The sequence below is a fragment of the Lipotes vexillifer genome, unplaced genomic scaffold (assembly GCF_000442215.2).
Source record: "Lipotes vexillifer unplaced genomic scaffold, Lipotes_vexillifer_v1.1 scaffold164, whole genome shotgun sequence".
Lineage (NCBI taxonomy): Eukaryota > Metazoa > Chordata > Mammalia > Artiodactyla > Lipotidae > Lipotes > Lipotes vexillifer.
In genome coordinates, this window is record NW_006789313.1 from 5,054,988 (window position 1) to 5,063,790 (window position 8,803).

The 8,803-nt window shown below is 45.8% G+C and overlaps 1 protein-coding gene across 1 annotated transcript; it reads left to right on the forward strand.

The window, feature by feature from the left end:
- Window positions 1-6,782: 6,782 nt before the first annotated feature.
- LOC103086288 (non-secretory ribonuclease) lies at window positions 6,783-7,259 on the forward strand. The gene has a single exon (XM_007462556.1). The coding sequence runs from the start codon at window positions 6,783-6,785 to the stop codon at window positions 7,257-7,259; it is 477 nt and encodes a 158-aa protein (XP_007462618.1).
- Window positions 7,260-8,803: the final 1,544 nt, after the last annotated feature.

Sequence of the window (8,803 nt, forward strand, 5' to 3'; positions counted from 1 at the left end):
CACACACATATATATGTATGTATATAATGGATTCCAAGAAAGAAATAGGCTCTTTTTTTCCAGTGCAACCGAACTGCCAAGCTTATAACACAAGTAGGTGCTGTGTACAGATCTTACTTCCTCTATACCTGCGGTGCTAGAATGTAAATCTGTAGGCAAGTTAAATACTAAAGAGTACGAGAGCGTGAAAATTATGGTAAACTCAGAAATCTGTTTTTTTGAAAGTTAGGCTGTATTTATGCTGGCTGAATTTTCTGTTTAATCACCTGTTATCCTCCATTCCCGTGTCGGTAACCAAGAAACTTCCCACCCATCTCTCCCTGTCTTGAGAGGAACCCGGAAAGCAGCTCTGGTCTCTGTTTGGCCCGGGGTCTCAGGTGGCGCAGCGCCCCCTGCGGGCCAGTTGAGGCGGCGCCGGCGAGAGACGCCGAAGGGACCGTGTGGTGTGGGAGTCGCCCGGCTCCGTGCCACCTCTCCTCCGGGTAGCGGCTCTTTCCCGTGCCGTTTCCCCCGCATCAGGGGTCTGTTTCTATAAAGGAAGCGTGTTTCCCTCACGGGAGTCGTCCCAAATCCCCTCCGCAGGAGCCCACTGGGGAGAAGGGAGCCGAAGGTCCCGCAGGAGGACCCTGCGAGGCGGGCCACTCGGGGCTGAACAGCGCCAGCGCCATCGGGAATTCTTATTAGAGCAGCTCGTGGGCAAATCAGCCCAGCCAGCCCGGCTTGTGTAGCCGCTCCGGGGGAGCAAGGCTTTTCCAGAGGTAGATTCCCTTTGCGAGGTAGCAGGGCTGTCTCCCCAAGCCCCCAGCCCCATCTTGTCCTACAGCCAAAAAACCGACTCCATGGCAGGAGTGTGGGGTGGAGTGTGGAGCTAGGGTCGGGGGAGACGCTGTGAGAGAGATGCTCGTGACTGGGAACAATGAGGGATGCAGATGCAAGAGAAGAAGCGTTTACAGGGAAGACTTTGGCAGGGCTTCAACGATCTGGAGGTGCAGGGTGCAAGTCCCTCGGCTTCCCACGTCAGGGCTGGGAGAAGACTAGCCGTCCAGGTGAACAGGGGCCCCCTCCTCACAGCCCACGCGGATGGGCCTGGTGGAGTCCTTCTTATGGCAGTGGCAGTGCGGGGGCCGGGTCCCTGCTTTGGCAAAGCAGTCGGTGACGCTGACGTTGTGAGTACCGTTGTGGCAGCTTTGCAAGGAGCGGCTGCTGGTTCAGGGCACAGATGGAGCTCTGCAGAAATCTGCTCTGGTGGCCAAATCCTCGTGAATGGAGGTGTTGATCTGCTTGCGTCTACCCGTCCGGATCAGCCACCGTCGCCTCATCATCACGTCACAGTATCGGTGGTGTCCTCCGGGCACTCATGACCTGGGGTTGTCTGTACGCCGTCTTGAGAAGGGTAGGCCTGGCGTGAAGACACTTGGCCCCGGGAGGAGGAGGAGGGTCCACATCAGATTCACGTTCGCTGTGAAAGCAGGTGGAGGAAGAGTGGGCTCAGGGAGCAGGCTGTGGTCCCTTGCCCCCAAGGTACCTGCTGTATTTGCAAGAACTCTCGGCCCAAACACTTCATGTCCCCACTGGCCCCTAGCTACACTTCTTGTACTCACAGCAACTACTGTTCTCACATTCTCCTTCCACCTCACACCCCTTCTTTTCGGGTAAGAAGTGGGAAGAGAAGAGAAGGACTTGGGAAGAAAGGAGGTGCCTACCACCCACTCACCCCTTTATAGGCCTGACATACAAAGGTATTTTCAAACTCCGAAGTGATTTTTGCTCCTCGCTTGAGTAGTTAACCGAAAAAAGTGTTTGCATCTATCAGCCCCCTGATTCCACAGCCTATGAATGAAGCAGGTGTCCCTGCCAAACCTCTTCTACAGTGGGTGAGCTCACTACAAATCTATATGCCTTGCATCTTAGAAAAGATTTCCACGTCCTTAAATACCTATGCCTGTTTTAAATGCTGTTAAAAAGAAAATGGAAGCATTTCAGTTCTAAGGGAGTAGACTTCCTGTTTCCCCCACAGATTCCTCTGCCTCAGAATAAACATTCCTAGCTCCTCAGGGCTTCCCTGCTGGCGCAGTGGTTAAGACACTGTGCTCCCAATGCAGGGGGCCCAGGTTTCATTCCTGGTCAGGGAACTAGATCCCATATGCCACAACTAAGGAACCTGTGTGCTGCAGTAAGACCCAGCATCTTGCTTATAAATAAATAAGTACTCTTAAAAAAATTCTTGGCTCTTCTATGTATAGGGCCTGTCATCATGAAACTTCCCAACTAGTGCCCAGGGAGTCTGAGTAAAGACTGAGTGTATATTCTGACTCTTTTACTGAATACCTGGGAGTCCCAGGGCAGGGTTTTTGCAGAGCAGATGACATCCACAGAGATAGATATGTCCCTTTCAGTGGTGGATACTCCTAGCAGAAATGGAACCTCCGTTGCCTTCCCTCCTTCCTCTAATCCTATAGGAATTACATTGTGGATGTTTTCTTCCCAGACCTTAAGGGGAAGGCCATATGGAAAACTCTCAGGTCTGTCAACGATCTTAAACAGATTGCCTAGTAGGACTAATTTCATGTTTACTATTTCACACCCACACTCTTTACCAGCATCACACAGAGTACCTATGACATCACCACACATATAAAGAAAAAAACCTGCAGTTTGGTGACTGTCACTAGCTTGCTATTATTGGAGGTGGGCAAATCACCTCATCCTTATACTCCAAAGTGAAGGTTATAGACTAAAGATCTTTTTCACCTCAGTCATTCTCTTTCACTCCCTAACTAAGCATTACTTGTGTGTATGAGTCCACGTGTGATTTTTCTGTGTGTACATATTGTTTTGTACATGGTCAGGTAAGCAGAAATATTTTGTTTGCAAGTTGGGTTTCCATCTGAGAACTGTCAATCCAATTAAATCTAATTTTTCTTTTAAAAAGTTGTTAATGAATCTAGGCAAAACAAAAATTCAATCACTTTTATGTAAAGATTACATTCTTTTTGTCTTCACAATTTAAACTGTGAATGTTCTTATTATGGGAGAAGCTGCCTGAGACTTGGGTCTGCATTTCAGTAAGGTAAGGGAAGAAATCAGTACATATGCCTTTCCAGAGCTCCAAAATCAGTTATGTTAGGGGACCTGCTAATGAAGGTGGTGGCAGGGGCACATACAGTCAATCAACAAGTTGTAATATAAGTAGATTTCATAGGTCTTATCTTGATAGGTCTCCCTGGCAGATAGGCCTCAAAAGCCTTTTGTCTGATTAGGCAACAGAGCAAAAGCTGACTGACAGCGCGCAGGAAACTGAGTTGAGATCTAGTAACTAGATCTCAATATCCTTTATAATTGGCCAAGAAAAGAGGAACTGCCTTTTTTGGAACTTCACTATGCTTAGCTCTTCTTGTTAATTCACACAGTAGTTCTAACAAGTGTATGTGTTTTATTATTTATAGGTTTCACAATTTCGTGTGTTCATGGCCCTGCATAACTGGCCATTGGGCTTAAAGTATCCAACCCTTTGGCCAAGTGGTACATATAGGGTCTCACTTCTCAGAATTAGTAGAGCTCGGATTCAAATCAAGGTCCTTTATCTGACCTTAACTTTTTGAAGAGGGCATGTGGCAGGCCGCAGGACAAGCAAAGATTTAGAAATTTACTCAACATGAAAAAAACTTGTCTTTATATTGAGGGAAAAGTTATCTTTATAGTGAGAGACTAACCTAGTCGTCTGAAAACACCCAAGAGGAAAAAGCACATTACCTAAAATTATTAGTTGTGATTAGTGGCAGTTACTGAATGATATGTAGATTAGCCAACAAAAATTTCTATGAAGAGATTTAGTGTAAGGTAAATATGCATAGAGGAAAGCTATGTACGAACCAATCAGGAAAAGCATAGAAGGTGTGCTCCGAATACAATTTCAAAGGTGGAGCATGGTTGCAGATTGGGCATGATATTGGGTGAGTCTCTTCTCAGGACGCTTGTGATAAGCGTGATGGGCAGTACCTGAGTGAACAGACAGGATGTGATCAGTAGGTGGGAGTAGAGTGCGTGAAAACCCCTGAACAATTGCCACCTTCAACAGAGGTGGGAACTATTCAGCTCTAGTTGATCCCTTGTGGTAATGGAGACTCAGTGCACCGACAACATCCCCCAATTTTTAAAGATAAGACAGGAATGCAAATCTTTATGTGAGCTCTCCCAATTTGAAGTGTTAATATTCCAAAACCCAGTATTAAAAGTAAAACCATATGCTGATCAAGAACAAGTTTTTGAGCCAGATGCACTCCCTGTGACTGCAGTGTATGAGTTTTAGTTCATATTATAGACACTTGAGTACAGATCCTTCTACCCAGTGTGGTTGTCGGTATCACAGAAGGGCTAAACTACACCTAATTCATTTTTACATCCTCATCTCTCATGAAAATGCTTTCCACAAAATATACATAAAAAAGAAACAACTTACTTCATGGTAAAAGATATTAATGCCTTTTAGGCAGAACAGGATTTCAGGCAGAATCCTATTAGCACTGCACTGAGTCCTATCCAGGTCACCATTATGTCCATGTTTACATAACGACATCAGTGGTAAAATAATTGCATTTCCACATGACAGAAATATAAAAAGGTAGTTTAAAAATTGTGGATTAATTTTCTTGGAGGGTTGTACAGTACCATTTGAGGACCTAATGCAGTTTTCTTTTTCTTAATTTTATTTATTTATTTGTTTGTTTGTTTGTTTATTGGCCGCATCAGGTCTTCGTTGCTGTACACGGGCTTTCTCTAGTTGCAGTGCGCCACTGCGCCATCAGGGAAGCCCCAGTTTTCTAACTAAGAGGTTAGACCAGGGATTTAATATCTCTTATCTGGAGGCCTTTCCTACCTTGATACACTTTCCCTGTCTGTACAATGTCCCACACCATCTTCTTAGCCTAGAATGCTCATTTATTCCCTAAAGTCCCTAAACTCTGCTTATCCTTTATGGGCCAGCTCAAATGGACATTTCTTTTGGAAGCCTTTCTTATCCCATGAGGCCAAGTAAGACCCTTCATCCTCAGTGCCCCCATAAAACCATCTTCACACAGTGTTATTACCTCTATCACATTGTAATAAAATTATAGGTCTACAATTATTTTACTCTGCTTCTCTGAGAACCAAGAGTATGTTTCATGCATCAAGTTACATACTATGACTGCCATAATTTCAGGAATACAGTGTCCTATCCACTGATGCTCATTTTACAAATTAAAAAATTTTTTTCCTGTTAACATCAAGAAATGAAATGTAAAAAAAAAAAAGAAATGAAATGTACTAGTAAGATAAATGACAACTCTAGGACAGACTGTTTTGTAGAAAATAGCACAGATTGCAAAGAACACAGGAATTCAAGCTCTAGCTTGGAATCCCTTACATGACACCAAATGTTCATTCTCTGGCAGATTTTACCGACTTTCTTCTGGGTGTTTTTAGGTCATGCTACTTCACAGGAAGTGAAGGCAAAAACCAGACCAGGGTCAAAACAAGAGAAAGTGAATTCAATGCATAGGAAGCAGGAAAAAAAAAAAAAGACAACAGCAATTACAAAAAATCATAGATTCGTCACAAACTAATTACTGATAGGCTTTTGAGCAGTGAGAAATTCAGAGCTCAAGTTTCCAGCACAGGGAAGTGAGGAGATAAAGAACATTTGGGTGAGAAGGAACCAGGGTGATTACTAAAATGAAAGGGGGGCCTGGGTTCCTCTGGTGCAAACAAGCCTCCTGGCTCTATTTGTTCTGAGTACCGGGCCTGCCTTCATGTACTTCAGTCTTTCAATGTGTTGCCCCCAAGTTGAGTTATAAAATCTACAGCCATTCTGGGACTTCCCTAGCAGCGCAGTGGTTAAGAATCCGCCTGCCAAGGCAGCGGACACGGGTTCGAGCCCAGGTCCGGGAAGATCCCACTTGCTGCGGAGCAACTCAGCCCATGTGCCACAACTACTGAGCCTGAGCTCTAGAGCCCGTGAGCCACAACTCTTGAGCCCTTGTGCCGCAGCTACTGAAGCCCACGTGCCTAGAGCCCATGCTCCGCAACAAAAGAAGCCACCGCAATGAGAAGCCCGTGCACTGCAACGAAGAGTAGCCCCCACTCGCTGCAACTAGAGAAAGCCCGCACGCAGCAACAATGACCAACGCAGCCAAATAAATAAATAAAAATAAAAAATCTATGGCCATTCTGCAGCCAGTGATATTTTTCATTTAAGAAATCCAGACCCAGTGGCAGAGCTCTGTCCTGCACGGGATGCCTGGAATTAGATTTGTTACAACAGAAGCAGCAGTGGTTCATCCCTGGGTATGCACTGATCAGCAAATGATAAAACAAAGGGCTCATTGCATAAGTGGACCATGTCCTAATCTGTGCGTTTCTTCATGTCCTTGATTCAGAACCCTCCTTGTTCTGCTCGCCACACCCACAGGGGCTGCTCTATATGTCCAGTCCCAAGAACTGGCGGGATACCAGCTGCCCCTGAGCGCCAGGCCCACCAGCTGGATCTGTTCTCACAGGAGCCACAGCAGAGATACTGGGTAAGACAATGAGCCCCAGAGCTGGAACAGGGGAGACAGCAATGAAGCAGCAACTGGGGGAGCGGTGAGCTGAAGTTAGTGCCCAGGACACATGACAGACTTTGGGGAGCGGAGGGGAAAGGAGCTAGAACCACAGTGACAGCAGGGGGCCTGCAGGGTGAGTGAGGAGGGAGTGTGTTATTTGTGGGCCGGGATACAGAAGATACCCTTCTTTTCACAGGAAACATGGTTCCCAGACAGCAGAATGCCCAGCTTCCTCTCTTTTTGCTGCTGCTGCTCTTGGGAATGGTGATCTCACTCCATGCCCCATCTGGTAGTTTAACCAGGGCTCGGTGGTTTCAGATTCAGCACCTAAATATGACCCACCGTCGATGCGATGATGCAATGCGGGTGGTTAACCGTTACACAAGGGTATGCAAAGGTGAAAATACTTTTCTCCACACAACGTTTGCTCAAGTAGCTCGTGTTTGTACCACCAGAAATGTACCCTGCCCTAGATCAAACAGGACAAATTGTCATACAAGCTCAGTTCCAGTGCCTATAACCTACTGCAACATCACAAGAAGAACAGCACATTATAGAAACTGCCGTTATCAACAGACAAACACACGGAAGATCTTCATCGTTGCGTGTGCAAACAGATCACCAACGGACAGTCCCAGGTACCCCGTGGTTCCAGTTCACTTGGATGACATCATCTAAACTCTGCGCCAAAACTTTGGGCCATGCTCATTTGCCAAGCGCCACAGTCCTGTCCCACCATCCACCCCAGATATCAGCATCCGTCCTCATCTCACCCGCCTCCAGGTCCCTTTAAGCTTTGCTCAGCTGAAGCTCCTTGTGCACGCACAGTAAACTTTACAGAATTACCTACAAGGCTCCATGTGTCTGTTTGTGCTCTTCTGTCATGTAGTTACATTCTGGTCTAGAGGCTTTTCCCCTTCTTCTAATCTGAAATTTGTGGGAAATAGATGTGAGGATAAGAGGCTCCTTGTGTCATGAAGTTGTGCAGACTTTTCCTTCTCTCTGCTTTAGGCCAGGAAGCTGAGGCTTCCACTCACAGCTGCCCATTTCATTACCAGGAGGCAAAGAGCCCCCAGTAAGTAGAAACAAATGTATTTGATTCCGATTTAAGAACCATACATTTTATGATAGAAGAGAACGATACGGTGTAAAAACAAAAAGAAAGGGGAAAATGCCATAATTGTGATAAGACCAAAAGAAAAAAGCAAATTTTAGCCCCAGAGATTTGTTTTTAAATAAGTGTATCAAATCTTCAGATATTAATGGTTATCCTAGGGGGTGGATCCAGAGTTTGAGTCTAATGTGGAATGAGACAAATTGTTCAGGTAGTATATGGCCAGATTCCAGTACTACCTGGAGAAGAGGTGAAACTCTTTCCTGGCGATTTCTGTGTCCTGGAGAAGGGAGCAGCTGGTCATCTGGTAGCAGAAGGTAAGAAAGGAGACATGGAGTTGGGATCTCTCCCGAGGATGAATCAGTGGCTTGTTCACATTCAGGTCAGGAAGGGGCACAGGTTCCAGGATTACAGAAATGTAGACAGACAGAAAAGGGGGCGGATAGTGAAAGCCTCTACTCTGCCTCCATCACAAGGCTGCACTCAAGAATCAGTGAGGAACAGGAAGGGAAAGCTCTTTGCAAACTGTGGTCTGATGCAGCACTCAAGTGATTGTTCGGGGGACAGGTCGGGTCTTTTGCAGCACCTGACTCAGAACAGAACGCAGGTAGCATGTCATTAAATCTGTACCTCTGTCCTTGAGTCTGGGATTCCTGACCTCCTAGTTTTCAGCTCCTCTTCCAGGCCCAGATACATGGCAATTTCCATTCCTCCCACCCTCCATATGGTCAGTCATTCTTGCTCTTGGTAGTACTATATACGGCATCTGCACTTGAGCATCTTCTCTGGAGAAGCCACTGGAGGATTTGTTCTTCCAGGCAGGTCTGTTGACTCAAGATATTGCATGGAGATACTAGGTTTGGAAAATTCCAGGGCTCAACAGAATCCACTGACTTTATTTTTATTATTATTATTATTGTTATTATTTAAAGCCAAGGGTTTTTATTTATTTATTTATTTTTAAGATGTTGGGGGTAGGAGTTTATTAATTAATTTATTTATTTTTGCTGTGTTGGGTCTCCGTTTCTGCGCGAGGGCCTTCTCCAGTTGCGGCAAGCGGGGGCCACTCTTCATCGCGGCGCGCGGGCCTCTCACTATCGCGGCCTCT